Genomic DNA, 18,156 nt, shown 5'->3' with positions numbered 1-18,156 from the left:
CACTCACTCACTCACTCACTCACTCACTCACTCACTCACAGAAGCTTACGTGTGTGAATGAGTGAGTGAAGAAAAAAAAAAATTCCGTGTGTGCTTTCAAATTGCCACGGGAGTGACGTCACGCAGCTGACACGTTCGCCCGGCCCGTTTGCGACACGCCCCCCACACTCTGTGATTGGCTGGAGGGTTGTAAACACTGTCTTTCCACTGAAACGTCCCGCCGTTTACAAAACAAACACAAAATGGCAAAAACAGGATGGGTGGGGATGGATTAGGACGAAATTACCACAAAATATTAACAACAACACAGATGTGTAGACTGAGAGAAAGTTAAAGTGTGTACATCCTGTGTTTAAAAAGTGCATTTTCCTGAGTGAATCCGGCAGACAGCCCTTTAAGAATAGGCATTGCTGTATACAAAGTGCTGTACATAAATAATAAATATCAATTTACAGTAAACAAGAAGAAAGCAAACATTTTTAAAAGTTTTTTGTCAAGTAAATACATTTTACATCAGTAAATAAATAAGAAGTTGGCAAGTGAATAAAGAGATAACATTTGTGTCCACGTGTCTATTTCTCAGAAAAACAACTGCGAGTAAATGCGGAGATGCAGATTCAGTATACTGTATTGAGGAAGAGCACAGTAGTCTGACATTGTTCAAATTTGAATGCCTGAGTGATTATGCAAACTAGAATGCGCATGTGTTGTTCAGTGTGTTGCAGTACACTCTCATAACTTATGAACTTGCTGTCAGGTTGACGTTTTTGCCGCTCAGACTGTTGACCTCATTACTCCAGTTAAAAGTGGGGTCATCTTGCCTCCTAGAAGTCCATCTCAACCATCTGCAGCGGGAAATGTGCGGCTCTATGTATTTGCAATTTGCTCATCACCTCACCTACTGCAAAAATGATCTAAATTACTTTTAAAACGTTTACAGTAAGACTCACAGTGCGATTGGACTATGAGGTGGGTGTTCCACTAAAGTAATGTTTCTCAAATAAATTATAAAAAAATAAATATAATAATATAATAATATAATATAATTATAAATAAAATAAACAAATTTTGTTTGCACTGAGCATGCGCGCTTTGCACATAGCAAAAAAAAAAACAACAACAAAAAAAACAGTGCATTATTTTATATTTTTGTTTTGCAGGTTAAAGTTTTTTTTTTTTTTTTTTTTTTTAATTCGCCATGGTGACCAAACTTGTATCCAAAACCAGAACCTCCGCTAAATGGTACTTGCTAAAGAAGTCCCTCGGTGCGGTCTCAGCGGCATGAAAGACGTACATTGAAAATGAATAGAGCCGTCAAATTGACGATCGTGGAGGTGAAGGAATAATGACTCTAAAAATATTTTTAATACAATAAAATGTCAATACAAGAATGAGGAAAAGTCAAATGTCTAGGAACTTCGTTAATCTATGGAAACAGTGTAACAACAAATCCAAGTTTGAGACTGAGAGATCTATTAATTAATTAATAGTCAATTCATCTTTCATTACTTTTTCAATCAATTGATGAAATGGATTAAAACAAACAAACAATTTCCATCCATTTATTGAAAAACAGTCAAATTGACAGTGCTGAAAATGCACGTACATGAATTATGATTCAGTAACTAGTTTGGTCTGTAACATCAGAAAAGAGGCAAACATGTTAATCGTTGTTGGCGTATGTAACATCATGCATGCTAAAAAAAATGAAAAATGTGTGCTAGCTGATATTTGACTCTTTCAGTTTCGAAAATCCACCATTCCAAACAGTGGTTCTTAAATGTCGTATTAAAATCTGTCGATACTTTTGACCCCGTGAGGTATCTTTGCGCATACAAGTCGCATAATAGTTCCACACGGCAGAAATGTTTGTTTGGGATTGAAGGAAGGGGACAAGGGGGACACGACACTGCCCGCAGGCTGCTCCCTTGTGACTGTTGTGACTGCAGGCTGGAAGGATGAATGGTTGTGATCGCCTATGAAAGGCATTGATTGACATGCTGTATATCGTCAGGGCTCCCCCGAAGACCAGCTGAGTGCCAATGCCGGGCCGCAAGACATTTGAAGCCAAGCCGCACGGAGAGGCAGACGTTTCTCAGTTGAGCTCGCCACTGGTCACAATTACATGAACCAGAAAGTAGCAAGTGGCAAATTTATAACTTGAATGTCTCCTGAGTTATGACACATTCAAGTTAGCCATCACAGCCTTTCTACAACAACAAGTTGTGGCCTAATACTTTTGCAGGGTGCTTTTAATCACAGAGAAGAAAAATCCCAACAAATGTTGTTCCTTAGGTGCCCTCAATACACAAGTTGCATCTGAACCAGCTGATTGAGTCGAGGCCATCTGTGGCCGAAAACCTCCAATAGAAAGAGGACTCAATGCCGTGTTTGTCCACTCCTTTGCTCATTAAGCATCTACTATTCATGCCAGGCCCTGTGGATGACAAAGAAAGCTCACAACTGCACATTTTCACGAAGCGGAGGCTAGTTTTTTTTCCCCTCATCCTCAAAGACCTCCCTTTGAGAAGTTTATATAATTTGACATGTTTAAATGCTTTACATCATAATGCACGTTGTATATAATTACATTATTTATATACACTAACCACTAATAGTGTGCTTTGATTAATTTGAGAGAGAGAGAGAGAGAGAGAGAGAGAGAAGTTTATATAATTTGACATGTTTAAATGTTTTACATCATAATGCACGTTGTATAGAATGACATTATTTATGTACAGTAACCATTAATAGTGTGCTTTTATTAATTTGAGAGAGAGAGAGAGAGAGAGAGAGAGAGAAGTTTATATAATTTGACATGTTTAAATGTTTTACATCATAATGCACGTTGTATAGAATGACATTATTTATGTACAGTAACCATTAATAGTGTGCTTTTATTAATTTGAGAGAGAGAGAGAGTGAGAGAGAGAGAGAGAGAGAGAGAGAGAGAGAGAGAGAGAGAGAGAGAGAGAGAGAGAGAGAGAGAGAGAGAGAGAGAGAGAGAGAGAGAGAGAGAGAGAGAGAGAGAGAGAGAGAGAGAGAGAGAGAGAGAATCCTCGTTGCCTGCGCGTCGTCGTCTCGTCGCCGATGGTCCTGAGCGAGAAGCAGTCATGACTGATTTTTTTAAGGAATGATCCCACTGATTGCCCCCCCCCCCCCCCCCCCCGCCATATCGGTGTTAGTGGTGGTGTGATCGACCCAGCTTACTCACAAACGTGATTCTCTTCTTCTTTGCAGACGTTTGTTAGTGACAGACTGCAGGTGTGCAGCAGGCTTTGGCAATATGTGATTTTTCAAGCGACGCCGCGATTTTTGGAGAATTGCACTTCTTTTTTTGGACTAAATATTTGTTCTGTAATTATTTAACTCATTTTTTTTTTTTTTAACCGCGCTCCATTCTGCAGCCCGGGGCACCGATTCCCAGCAATGGGCTCTGTGAATTAACAGCGTAAAGATCCTAACCATTTGGAAACTGAGTGAAGGTAAGTTCAACATTTATTTGTCACGCATATCCTTACAAAAGTGAAGTTTAATTGTTTGCCACCTGATTATCCATGTTTATATTGTCGGTGCGTTTATAGCCTAGTCACATTAAAGTCCACCAAAATGCGACATTAAATCAGTTACGCGGCAAATACACTGGCGGCTTTATTTATTTATTTATTTATTTATTTATTTATTTATTTATTGTGTCTAATATGCAGTATGTAAGACAATTCGTGACTGCAATACAGCCACATTGCTCCCTTCTCTTCTTCAAATGAACGTGACTGAATGCAGCGTCATTAAATGCATCCATCAGCCTCCTGGCACGAATACCGAGTGGACAGTTCCTGCCGCAAATTGTCAAATTGTTCATAACGTTGCCATTTGTTTTGGGCATCTCCGGGTGCGTCACGACTGCAGCCAATGTGCTTCCATGTGCTTCCATCTGCCCACACGCAAGCGATGGTGAGAACAACCGCGGCTGGCCACTCCGCGTTATTTTTGTGCGGAGTGTTTGGCGGTCGACCCTCTCCTGTGCCTTCCGCCAGCTGAGTGTAGCCCCCCCCCCCCAACACCCCCCCCCCCCCCCCTCCCCTCCGCCTTCCTTGGATAAATGGTGGTTTATGTAAACATATGGCTGTGGCAGAGACATGTGGATTTAGATGGTGGACAAATGATGTTGCATGTGGTTGTGGGTAACCTGCAGATTAGTTAGCAAAAAGGCGATAGCCTATTTTACAGCAATGGTGTCCAAACTACGGCCCGGGGGTGGGGGGGGAATGGGTGGGTGGGTGGTGGTGGTGGGGGTGGGGTGGGGGGATTGGGGGGGGGGCGTCATTTGCAGCCCGTCATCCATTTTTAGTGTATAATAAAAATAACTTTTGACATTGACTGCAATATATATATATATATATATATATATATATATATATATATATATATATATGGGCGGCACGGTAGTCGAGTGGTTAGCACGTCCGCTTCCCAGTTCGGCTCGGACCTTCCTGGGTGGAGTTTGCATGTTCTCCCCGTGCCCGCGTGGGTCTTCTCCGGGTACTCCGGTCTCCTCCCACATTCTAAAGACATGCATGGCAGGTTAATTGGTCGCTCCGAATTGTCCCTTAGGTGTGCGTGTGAGTGTGGATGGTTGTTCGTCTCTGTGTGCCCTGCGATTGGCTGGTAACCAGTCCAGGGTGTCCCCCGCCTACTGCCCAGAGCCAGCTGAGATAGGCGCCAGCAGCCCCCGCGACCCTTGTGAGGAATAAGCGGTCAAGAAAATGGATGGATGGATGGATATATATATATGTGTGTGTGTGTGTGTGTGTGTGTCGATCATTTGGCTCATGCGGGGTCCAATCTCTTTTGAAGGGGGGCCAGTGCCACCCCAGCCTCCCCTCTTGGCTCCGCCAGTGTGTGACTATTTGTCAAGAACTCAAACCAAAATTGGCAATCTTCCATTATGGTTTCATGGTGCTACTGTCAAAAGCTGATCAGCTTCCTGTTCCATAAAGGGGATTTTTCCATTTTTCCCGCTCTTGGTGACCTCCTTTTCCGGTCCTGAAACTAGAATCCGCTGGAATCATATGAAGCATTGGGGCAGGTCTGGCTCAGACCTAAGCATCCAAAAACATCAAAAGCGTTTCTGCACTACTGTTGATTGATACTTTTAATTTTCAAGCTGTACTCTCTCCTGCTGGCCGTGGTTTTGCATTGAAGAGTTATTCAAAGGCCGAATGAAAGGGTTCATTAATTGGGTGGGAAATAAGTGCTCTCTCACTTTGCAATACAGCTCTGCAAGGAATGATTAGAGCAATTGATACAGATTTTTTTGGGAGGATCATTAAGAGGATGTTGAGAGGGTGCGCCATCTTGGCTATTAACTCATTTGCTCCCAATAACGTGTAAATACGTTTTTTTTATGTTTTAAGTGTCCCAAAGACGTATTTATACTTTTTTTCCCTTTCTTTTATGCTAGCTAGAGCCTACAAAAGACTTTGATGCAGCCTCTCAACTGCAAAGAACGGTTGCAGAAATGGTAGTTATTACACAAACAGCCAGCAGGTGGCAGCAGAGCAAAGGAGATCAACCAGGGCCATCTAGAAAAAAAAAAAAATTACTTACAATTTTAAATAGATTTGTGAAAACTGATGAAACTTAGCTCTCTTCTAATGCTAATTGCTGCAAAAAGGAAACAGATAGAAACATACTTTTTTTCCCGATGAAAGAAGAGATAGATTGATAGATTCCATGCTTTTATAGCAATACAACACAATATTCTGTGGGCCTTGCAAAATCAGTCAAAATCCAGTAAAACAGCCGGGAGCGAACGGGATTGCTTCTGTGAAAATGGCTGGGAGTGAATGAGTTAAATTACATTAATGACTGAAGGAAATGAAAAATATAGAAGTGATCCAGATTGTGTGTAACCATAACAAACACACTACAGTACTTCCATCCCTGCTTGCCAGCACTAATGAGACATTGGCCATCATGCAATGTGAACATTAGAAGCAACAGACACACAATAATGGGTCAGCACCAGTGAAACCTTTTGAAAATCCAATCCCTGTAAAGACAGAATCTTCCACACACCCTTTGTTCCATCGTAAATCACAATCACTCTGCATTGATCTAACTCGCAGCTATTTATTTATGTTGCCACTGTCATGTCCTGAATTGACAAGTATGGCAGTTCACATAGATAACTATGTGTCTGGACATAAAAAGAAGAGGCACTGCTGCCAAGGATGAATTCCAATGCTTCAAGCTATCTTCGGCCTGTGTTCCAAATGGTCAACATTTTTTTTCCCCATGCAGGAGGTTACATGTTACTTACTGGCAAAATAAATAAATATCTTTTTTTTTTTTAATATTTAATGGTTGCAAAATTCCAATTACCGTATTTTCCGCACTATAAGGCGCACCTAAAAGCCTTCAATTTTTTTCAAAAGCTGACCATGTGCCTTATATATGGATCAATATTGAGCCGCAACAGGTCTCGCTGTCAAGACGCTATCGGTGACCCTGCACGATCGGTGACGCGCATGCGCAGAAGATCCCGCCATCTTGGCTCGTTAGCTAATACTAATACTTTACCTCAGCGAAAATAATAAAACAGCTGTTTATTCATTTTGGGAGTGAATGGAGTTGCCAGAAAGCGGGTTTGTAATCTATTAATAAAGTTTGACTGACCTATCTGACTGTTTTGTTGACATTCCTTGTAGCGCAGCACCATCTAATGGATGCATAACGCAACCCCAGCCTCTACTGTAGCGCTTATATATGGAAAAATTTGTAAAATATGTCATTCATTGAAGGTGCGCCTTATAGCGCGGAAAATATGGTATATTTAATTCAGACAATATTATCACGGTCACTTTTCAGATATTTTTTTTTGTGGGGAGCAAGCGGTTCAGAGAATGGATGGATGGATGCTTCCTGCTTTACCTGAAAGACACCATTTTCATGACCTAATTTTCTTGTCTTCTCTGATGGACTGCACAATCTTGGAGTTGGATGGTGGTGCCTGCAGGTCCAAGTTGAACTATAGCTACTACAGCCTGTTTTTTGTTGTTTTTTTTCAAATGGCATTGAGTATAAAGGTTGTATGTTGGTGTATATGAGTTCAGCAACTGACTCATGACATTGAGCAGGATCAACTGCATCCAATGTGTACTTCAGTTTACCATTTTTCACAGCTGAAAATAAACAACTTGGTGTAGACCACAGTGCAATCAATGAGATGGTCATTTGTAACAGGGCGAAAATTCCCATGTTGTGCCTCCTCTGCTGAAATTATCTTCCTTAAGTGCGATCAATTATCTCAACATACAGTTGTGTTTTCATCGCCAGAGGCATCTGATGTTTGAGGTCAAAGACTTTTCTCCCTCATATGAGAAGCCCTGATATACAACTCAGAGGAAAGAATGTCATTTTTATTTTCAGGCCCACACATGCACACCACATCTCAGGGTGATCTTCTGAGGACCACTGAGCCTTGAAAGATGAACTTAATTTGCCTTTCAGGGGATGCGTATGTTGGATGGAAATGCCAGGGGAAGAAAAATGAGCCGTTTTTCTTCTCATTTCCCTCTCCTCTGTTCATGGGATCTACACTTAGTCACTCGTACAAGCTTTGTTGTCACACTCCATACGGCAACATGGAGCTAAAATTGCGCATTACATCACTTGGCATGGAAAACAGAAAAAAAAAGCACATCTTGCATCCATCCATCCGTCCGTGCATCCATCCATCTGTCCGTGCATCCATACATCCATACATCCATCCATCCATTATTCCGTCCATCCGTCCGTCCGTCCATCCATCCATCCATCCATTATTCCATCCATCCATCCATCCATCCATCCATCCTTCTGTCCATCTGTCGTCCGTGCAGCCAGCCAGCCAGCCATCCATCCATCCATCCATCCATCCATCCATCCATCCATCCATTATGCCATCCATTATTCCATCCATCCGTCCGTGCATCCATCCATCCATCCATCCATCCATCCATCCATCCATCCATCCATCCATCCATCCATCCTTCTGTCCATCTGTCGTCCGTGCAGCCAGCCAGCCATCCATCCATCCATCCATCCATCCATCCATCCATCCATCCATCCATCCATCCATCCATCCATTATGCCATCAATTATTCCATCCATCCATCCATCATTCCATCCATCCGTCCGTGCATCCATCCGTCCGTCCGTCCGTCCGTCCGTCCGTCCGTCCATCCATCCATCCATCCATCCATCCATCCATCCATCCATCCATAGTGGACAACTGACTTATTTACAATGATTGACAAGGTCAATACAATATACATATAATAAAGCTCATAAAGCATGTCTTATAAATGATTTCATGTATGTTGTGATGCATCTAACCTTACAAGCACTTACTGATTTTTTGGGGGTGATTTTTTTTATTGATTGATTTATTTTAAACTTACTGTTAGTGAAGTGTAAATGAAACTTCATGAAGCACTTACACAAGATGGTGCTCTTGGTTTGAAGATAAAGGTAAGCACAACGGACATTGATTCAATTTACACTGCATCTTTGAACCAAAAGTGCCACCTAGAAGAGTAAAAAAAATATCACAACTGCTTCATGAAGTTTCATTTGTCCACAGTGCTTACTGTGACCTTTTAAAAAATCTTACACACAAGATATACCCTGTATTAAACAAACTAAAATTAACACTAAAACTAATAAAAATTAAACTAAAACAAAACATTTTCTAAAAAAAATAAAACTGACAAACACAATCTAAAAAGTAACTAAAGATAACTTTTGAAAAACAATGGTCAAAAAGAAAAAAAAAATAAATAAAAAAAAATACAAAAAATATTATAACCCCAATGTGGTGGCATCCCCAAAAAGTCAAAGGAAAGAAAAACACACAATGATACATTTAATCCTTTCGAATCTCCCTGAACAGAAGTTTTACTTCTTTCTGGCCGTTTTCATTTCTTTTTTTTTATTATTATTTGTTTAATTTAATTATTATTATTATTTTTTTAAAGAATGAAATAAAAATTGGAATTGAATCGAATTGAATTGATGTGCTGAGGTTTCATTCCGTATGAGAAGGTCACACGTGAAATTCCGCCCGTCACAGTTGTTCAGACCTCGGGTACTCGAGTGACTTTGAAAGTGCAATTTTCATCTGCTTCTGAACTGTACAGCATTGTTGGACTTAAAATATTTAACTTTAAAATTGAGTACTAGATAGTCAGTACTCTATTGACTGAGCTGTGAAATATACAGCTGTACGCATGCGCTATGCAGAACTCCTGTTCCGGTAACGGCAGTCATCCAGAAACATGTTAAGCAACTCAGGTGTCCTTCATATAGTGTCCGAATTGGCTTTGGTGCTTTTCCCAGCCAGAACGCATTCAAGCCGTCGCAGCAGTGTTGGCTCTCAACAGGCTACTTGATTTACAGAGCACTTTACAAAAAAGCGCCTGGGGACACAGCCTTCCTTGTCCCTCCAATATTCAATTCAGAGGAGATGCAGATCGTCCATTATCATGTTGCAAGCTTATTTGCATTGTGCTGTTAAGCTCTCAGCAGTAACTAACACGTCTCATCATCCTCGCTGTCATGGCCGCCTGGGTCGCATGCGTCAGAGTTCATGACCTGTTTAAGTGTCTGTTTAGGTACTGATGTAACAGGTGTCTGTTTACAAGACGCGATGTTCGTGATGTCAACCTTTAATCCTTTAGGTGATGTCTGGACCTATGTGATGTCGTTCTTTAGTCCTTTACGATTCACTATCTGTGGGTGCAGTCTGAGAATCGTGTGTAGTTTGCCGGATTATTGTCCAACTGTCCCGTGTACAGCGAATCTGAGTTTCTGCCTCTCAATGTGAATAAATGTGGAAAATCTTATTTGTGTCTGCATTTGGGATCCAAACCTTTCAGTACACAACAATAGCAGCTGAGCTTTTTCTTTTTTTTTTTTTTTTTTAAATCAGCCTTTAATTGACAGCCATTGAAATGCATTGGGGATAAATAACGGACAAAAATAAATGAATAAACCCCCAAAATTTGGCAAAAAAATACTGGTAAACATCTAAAAATGCAATTAAACAGAATAGACTCGCTTAACTGACTTTTTCGTGCTACTCTTTCAGGACTTCTGTTACAGCAACAGAAGGAGCTCTTCTCGCTCCCTTGTGTCCTATTTACACATCAGTTCCCTGGAGACGTGTTGTTTCACGGTTTATTAGATAATCTCAAGTAGAATAATTCCACATAGACATCAGATATTAGTGTGTTTGTCCCCCAAATGCTTTTAGGGTGGGCAGTTGAGTGATGTAAACAAGAAAAAAAGAAAAAGGCTTTGCGGTTTTGATGTTTAACAAACCTCAATTCAAATGAAGTTGGGAACATGTATAAAACATAAATAAAAACAGAATAGAATCCATCCATTTTCCTGACCACTTATTCCTCACAAGGGTCGCGGGGGGTGCTGGCGCCTATCTCAGCTGGCTCTGGGCAGTAGGCGGGGGACACCCTGGACTGGTTGCCAGACAATCGCAGGGCACACAGAGACGAACAACCATCCACACTCACACGCACACCTAGGGACAATTCAGAGCACCCAATTAACCTGCCAAGCATGTCTTTAGAATGTGGGAGGAGACCGGAGTACCCGGAGAAGACCCAGACGGGCACGGGGAGAACATGCAAACTCCACCCAGGAAGGCCGGAGCCTGGACTCGAACCCGAGTCCTCAGAACTGGGAGGGGGACGTACTAACCACTCATCCACCGTGCCGCCAACAGAACAGAGCAATTTGCAAATTCTTTTCAACCAATGTTCAATTAAATGCTGTACACTACAAAGACAAGATATTTAATGCTCAAACTGATGAGCTCTCATTTTGAATTTGGATGACGGTTGCCTACAACATACCAGAAAAGATGGGACCGGGGTAACAAAAAAGTTGAGGAATGTTCCAAAAAAACAAAACAAAAAAACAAACAAACACCTGTTTGATAGCGATGGCAAAATGAAGCTTCATGAAGCACTTGCGATACATTTTTACTCCTTTACATCTTGGTTTAAAAACGAATGCTAGTGCAATGGCTATTGATTAAATGTCCACTGCATCTTAAACCAAGAGTTTCATCTAGACTAGAGGAGTCAAAAAATGTCACAAGTGCTTCATGAAGCTTCATTTGTCCATCACTCCAACATCCCACAGGTGAACAGGTTCATTGGAAACAGGCGTGTTTTATTTGTGTATAAAAGAGGCATCCTGAGTTTTACCACTTGAACAATCGTATGAACACATAGTCGAAAATTTTAAGAACAGTTCACCCCAGGCACTTTGGCTGATCAGTGTTTGATGACGACGATGGAGCAACAAAGGGCAGAGCAGTGACAGTGTGCGAGCGTCAAGGACGTCTGTTGCCTGTCTGCATTGATATTTGGTCCTCCATGGGCACTGAGCACTCGAAAGCATCAGTCACAGTCGTTCAGATTTGAACACGTCTGTGTGACAGACATGGAGAGGAAGGGACAGAGTGTAAAGAGCCGTAAAATCCTCATCTCAATAACCGTCTGGGGAGCGCTCGTAAAACCTCTATTACCGATTATGGAATTGTTTGCGTGCGCGTGTGAGATGCGTTCCTTGGGGTTAACTCTGAGAGTCAGCAGGGCACCATTGCTCCTCCTCAGCCCTCCTCAACAGTAATTGACTTTTGAATGAGCGAGGAGAAACGACTGTGAAGGCAGAAGCTTGAGTGGACAAAAAAAAAAAACAATTTGACAATGAGATAAATGCGACAACAGCTGATTGTTATGACGTTTTTCTCTCTCAAAGATGCCGTTTATTTTATTTGGAATCCATAATGTTGGTGCAAAATGATCTTCTATTTTCCATTTGATCTATTCTCTGAAGCTCTGTTGTTTGACAACACAGTTGGAAGATCCTGACATTAGTACACTGAGATACATTTCATGATTACTGATTTCAAAGTAAGGGTTCACCATTCACCTTTGATGAGATGTGTTATTTTGTAAAACACCACAGATGCTGGCCTCAGGCAGTGGTGGTTCTCCTTTTTTTTTTAACATCAAGTGCAGTAAAAATAAAATAAAAAAAATATCACTATAAATGGGTGGAGTTTGCATGTTGTCCCCGTGCCCGCGTGGGTCTTCTCCGGGTACTCCGGTTTCCTCCCACATTCCAAAGAAATGCATGGCAGGTTAATTGGGCGCTCCGAATTGTCCCTAGGTGTGCTTGTGAGAGTGGATGGTTGTTCGTCTCTGTGTGCCCTGCGATTGGCTGGCAACCAGTTCAGGGTGTACCCTGCCTACTGCCCAGAGCCAGCTGGGATAGGCACCAGCACCCCCCGCGACCCTTGTGAGGAGCAAGCGGTTCAGAAAATGGATGGATGGATGGATGGATGTTGAATATTATTATAAGGAACACAAGACACTGCAACGTTATGCAATTTGAACATCCATCCATTTTCTTGGTTAAGTATTGGTCTCAAACACAATATACGGGTACTTCCTGTAATTCTATGGCTTGGTACCAGTTGTTTAAAAACTGGAAGAAAAAAAAATGGAAATTTATTTGTAATGTTTAAAAGCTTATGTGCATTTTGATTGGCTGTAAGCTAATCAGTGACAAAGTACATCATGCAACTGCAATTCAAATTCTGAATTGCAGCAAAACCATGAGGCAAGTCTTGGCCACTGACGAAAAGCAGCTGCCCAAACTTGCTAATTGAATGAGATTTCACTCGTGTTCTGTCACATTGGTCAGTGTGAGACAGCCCAAAGCGAAAAAACACGGACCAAGTGCCAACTGCAAGATGAGACCACATTTTAGTTAGTTAGTTAGTTAGTTAGTTAGTAAGGATATAACGATATCCAACCATCACCGTACGATATTATCACGATATGAAGGTCACAATACGATAATTATCACGATATTGTGGGGGCGTTGGCGATATTTAAAAAAGATCACAATATGGTCAAAAAGAGAGCTCATACTAAAAAAAAAAAAAAGAACAAATTGTGCTTTTGTACATAACAGCAATGCATATAAACCACCAACAATCTCTAATAACAATATTGAGGCACTTAATTGGTAATGCAAGCACACATTGAACGCTTCACAAGCAAATTAGGTTCCCCTTCATCTGGCAAGCATAGATTTTAAACATAGAAGGCCAAAACATCCCTAACGAAAATTAAATTGCACTATTAAACTAGCCACTAGAGGGTGCTAAAACTGTACAAATGGAAATCAACCTGACTTTTTTTAACAAATGTGTTCCTTTTAAATATTGAGAACATGACGACGACGATATTGTGGCAGTTTTAATAACGCGATATCACGATATTGCGCTTATCGTGACATCCCTATTAGTTAGTTAGTTAGTTAGTTAGTTAGCTTTTGAAACGTTTTGCGGTGATTTGTCTTGTCAGGATTCCCAAGTAGATGCTAGCTGTTCTTTCAAGCTAACAGTCCAGCTGATTAATCAAAAGCATTCACAACTGCAATCAACGTGAAATTCTCTCGGAACATCATGAATTGATTAATGCAAAGGAGCTCATGCGTTGCAGTATGAATGTGTTCAGTCTGCTCCAGTCTTGCCAGTGCTCGGGCAGCCTTTTCCCTCCGGCTGTCGGAATCCTCTTGCGCAGCTTACTCTGTCGTGCTCTTCTGGCAATGGCAACTCATCTCTCCTACCTCTCTGGGCGCTGCATGCTCCACATCTGACACTTTTTAAGTCGCCTTCCATGTCTCAAGCTTCATTTGCTCATTGTGTATCATCATACATTGTATACATTAGCATGGCGCTGTCAGCAGTGTCTGCAGTGGATGGTGATTGGATCGTATGCAGTACGAGTGATGAAGACATTTCTTCTGCCTTCAGTTCAAATAAACAGACCAGCGATTTTGTGCTAATGTTGCAGATTGCAGATGTTTGCAGAACTAATTAAAAAGATAAGATTTCGGAGTGACGCCGTGTTGCTTTTTCGGAGGTAGGGTTGGTTGGTTGGCTAGCAAGAGCATGACGACAAAAGGTCTTTTGAAAAGGAGAACGGCCATCTCTGGCTGCTTGCCAGTTTCGCATGCCTCCAAAGGTCTCAGGCGCCATTGTGGCTTTTCAGAGTTCTTCTTCAAGGATTTCTAATGCAGCTTTGTGGAAACGTTGTAAAGCATCTTTGTCAATTGTCCGAAATAGGAAGTGGTGCTCCCCCTGAGAGCACCAAGCAAATGAAGCTGCAAGTGGTTGAGCGTTTATTCGGTCCCTAAAAGTAGAGTTTGTTATGGAAGCCTATTCCTGCCAGTAAAAAAAAAAAAAAAAAAAAAAAAAGGGGAGTTTTTTTTGTTTTTGTTTTTGTTTTGCTCCCGCCAGTAAAAAAAAAAAAAAAAAAAAAAGTAAAAAAACCTCCCCCTTTTTTTTTTTTTTTTTTAAACTGTCGGGAATGGGCTTACATAGTATGATTCTCGTTCGAACGTGTAAAAAAAAAAAAAAAAAAAAATCCACTGGCGGTTACTAGCGGTGTTAAAAAAAAAAAATAATTAAATTAAAAAATTCTCACTGGCGGCGTTCTAACGTGTAAAAAAAAATAAAAAAAATCCACTGGCGGTTTCTGACGATGGAAAAAAAAAAAAGGGAGGTTTTTTTTTGTTTATTTTTTACTGGCGGGAGAAAAAAAACCTCCCTTTTTTTATTTATTTATTTTATTTTTTATTATTTTTTTTTACCGGCGGGAATGGGCTTTCATAGTTTGTAGCCCAAAAATTCAAAGTTGTATAAATCCTCTCCTGCTCTCTGGTTTCTGTGTGTGCCACACTCACTTTGTGCCACTGAGGTGTTCATTACAATTGTTGTCTTTCTGTCTTTATGTCTGGCGTAGCCATTAATCACGGCTGCTTCCACTGGCACGTTAGCGCGGATATACAACATAATAACTCTCGCTCTCATATTCCTTTAGGACCGGGGGGAAAAAATGAAAGCATCTCTACCTTTTCTGGTCCTACTTCATGCAATTGAGTTCCATTGCCTGAGAGTGGTGTCAAAAAGAGGCTCAGGTAAGTCTTTGTTTTTATTTTATTTTTTAGTCTATCGATGAAACATAAACAGCAAAATGCTTTGGCCAACATACTGAAAGTCACCTCCCAAGCTACACCACATTTGTTGCAACAGTTTCTGTTCCAGCATGACAGTGTTGGAGTGAACACCCCAACTGCAATGGATTAAATCTCTTGTTCGGCATCTGTAAACCTCTGAGCTCACAAATCTTTCAAAGTTTTTGTTACCTTTCCAGATGTTTTGTATAATTACATTTTTAGAGGGAATATATGGATCTGAGAGCTACCATGAGAGGACACCATGTATTTACAACAGCTACCTTAATTAACACTAAGGGGCCTATTCACTAAAGGTTTGCGCCACCTTTGCACCACGCTAACTGGTAAAAATGGAGCAATCTGCGAGCGCCTAATTCACTAAACACGCGCAGATGGGGAAATCCGTCACTAAGTGCGCGGCCAACCAGATTGCGCCATGGTGCGCCGGTGTTATTTGCACATATGTAAATTAGGTCATTTGCATACATTTGACGCAAAATATGCCCACCCCAATGCAAATGAGACTCATTCTTATGCAGCGTCTAATTCACTAACGCCAGCACAAATAGCCACACAGAGTTTGTGTGACGGAAATAACGTTTTTGGAAAGCATGTATTAACCTGACGCAACCTCGATCCCGGGATCATGACAGCAGCGCATGGCACGGTGCACCATCGCTTTCTGGCTGTTCACGCAGAGAGGAGCGAGAGGCAGAGAGGGAAGGGGAGATTCTTCAATGTTGGTTTAGGACAACGTAACCCCGGCTGATCAGCAATGGCAGGGAGGCATTTTACAATCATTCTTACGTGCCAGATTCATACTGTACGCCCACGCCAACCTCTGAAAATATATTTTCAAAAAACGATCGCACCAATAATTTGTATTTTATGAATGAGTGACGTCGTTGTCGTCCTCTCTGCTCTGTACAGCTTAATGGCGCTATAAACGCTTACTCTCGGTCCAACATCGCTTTCTGATAATGTCATATTTCTCGCAACTGTTACTATCACAACCATGTTGTTGGCACAAATCCATTGCCACGTGTGGTAAATCAGGTGTAAATTTGCTCCAAGCTGTCAGTTTTGTGGGCGTGTTTGCGCCGGTATATGATTAGAGCAATATCCTTAGTGAATAGGTGGGTAACTGGGCGCATACTTTTTTTTCGCGCTATTACCAGTGCTTTCTGCGTCTCCTCAAGCAGAATTCTCTCAGCTTCTCCATTGGCGACGCTTCGCTTAGTCTTTTCCTGGGACACGACTTTAAAACCAGAAAATTCTGGATTTTTTTGTTTTGTTTGTTTGTTTGTTTTTAAAAGACAGACTTCAGTCTTTCACCATCTTTATATTCCCCCTTAATTCTTTATTTGGTAGAAATAGCCCTTTGCATCCGTTATGGGAGTGAATGCTGGCTTGTTTCTTGACCATAGAAAAGAGGCTCTTCTAACTTCCCTTTAAATTCTCGCTGGAGTTCATGGAGGTCAGCGCCCAGAAAGTACATTTAAAAGAACTGCAAGAAGGGCTCCACTTTCGGAACATATAACGTTGGCCACTCTGAAGTGGGCACTTAGTATGTTTTGTTTCTGTCCCCAAATTGTCATGTGCGCTGGAGCGCATGTAATAGAAAACATCCTTGGTCCACCCGAACGCCCACAAAGGCACAGTGCAGTCTGCCAAATTCCCAAACACAGAAAAACTAGACTGCCTCAGTACCAAAATTAAGACGAGCCAGGTTTTGCATCGAGCGCATGTGAGCTACCGAAATAGAGCTCCATGTCATTAATTGATCTGAAATTTTGATAACATCAAAACTGAAGTCGTTAAATACCGTAATAATGTTGAATAGAAAATTGTGCTCCACTTCATCTGTCGCCTGAATCTAATTTCATTTTAGATGTAATTATGTGATTCCCCCCCCCCCCCCCAATCACTGATTGTAAAATAGTTAGACGGGGAATCCTTAAAGAGCTCGAAGATGAGCAAAATGAGTGTTCATAATTGTCTCCCCTGAATTTCTTAATCAAATGTTCAATCAAAGTCGAACGTGTTAACCCTGATACAATTACACAATTAGATTAACTCCCTCCTGGATACCGAAGCTTGCTTCCAGTGCGATCGCACGCCCTCAGGGAAACTCTGGAACGTTATTAACTGCAGGAGATCTCTTTTGAGCAATGTGATGTGGTTAGTTGTCAGGCATTAGAATGAAGTTGTTTCATTGTGAATTACTGTCCCCTGTTGCTTGTGGTCAGAAAGCAGAGCAGAGCACGGTAGTTGTGATTTGTACTGTGATTTGTTCCACCCTGCGGCACCGCAATAAGTGGGCATATTTGTGCACGGGGCAAAGCTCTGGCATAAGCATAAAGAGTTAATAACAATAGAACAGGGTACGTACCATTACTTCTGCCAAGGGGGTTATATTTTTAGTGTCAAATAATCTAAACTGGTGTGGACAGCTTCATAGATTTTAGTATTGCACCTTAGTGAAGTTACACAATATGCTACTGGATGCATTGAATTGATGCAGGGTCGAGGATCTGTGTACATTCAGTTACATGGCAGTGAGTCTCACCTATTCCCCAAGTGTGGAGATTTGCTTTACTTCTTTTTTTATTACTGCCTTTTTATTTCCATTTACTCCTTGCGTACTAAAGCACAGTTTTAGTATTTAGTATGCGTCATAGTACTGTAAAGCCACTTTTCCATCGTTCCCGCACGGCCGGATATCACACCACACCACACCACACCTCACCTCACCAGACCGCAACCGCCGGTTTTTCCATTACAACTGGCACACGGCGAGAAGGGGGCGGCAACATTTGAACTGTCCACGCCAAGCTTGTGTGGTATACAATTATATTCAAAAGTATTTTTATTTCGAAATGTATTGCCCCCATTGGTATTTTGTGTTGATTTACAGTGCAGCCCATGTTTAGTGGGTGGTCATCTTTTGTTATTATTGGTAAGAGTTGAGGAAAACGAGGAAAATGTGGTATTCTAGGAAGTTGTAGTTACTAACGGCAACCAGCGGAGGGCAGCCTTCGCTAGTTT

General features: G+C 41.4%; 1 protein-coding gene across 2 annotated transcripts in view; it reads left to right on the top strand.

Moving 5' to 3' along the window:
* The first annotated feature begins 3,163 nt into the window (after positions 1 to 3,163).
* Positions 3,164 to 18,156, top strand: part of LOC144013473 (interleukin-1 receptor accessory protein-like 1) — a 143,281-nt gene continuing 128,288 nt past the window's right edge. For both annotated transcript variants that reach the window (XM_077512413.1, XM_077512412.1), the window contains exons 1-2: positions 3,164 to 3,485; positions 14,973 to 15,069. In XM_077512413.1, coding sequence (XP_077368539.1) covers positions 14,988 to 15,069 — 82 coding nt within the window. In that variant the 5' untranslated portion in view covers positions 3,164 to 3,485; positions 14,973 to 14,987. The remainder of the gene's footprint in view (positions 3,486 to 14,972; positions 15,070 to 18,156) is intronic.

The sequence above is a fragment of the Festucalex cinctus genome, chromosome 2, assembly GCF_051991245.1.
Source record: "Festucalex cinctus isolate MCC-2025b chromosome 2, RoL_Fcin_1.0, whole genome shotgun sequence".
In the NCBI taxonomy this organism is placed as follows: Eukaryota; Metazoa; Chordata; class Actinopteri; order Syngnathiformes; family Syngnathidae; genus Festucalex; species Festucalex cinctus.
This window is presented reverse-complemented; position numbering and strand designations above follow the sequence as displayed.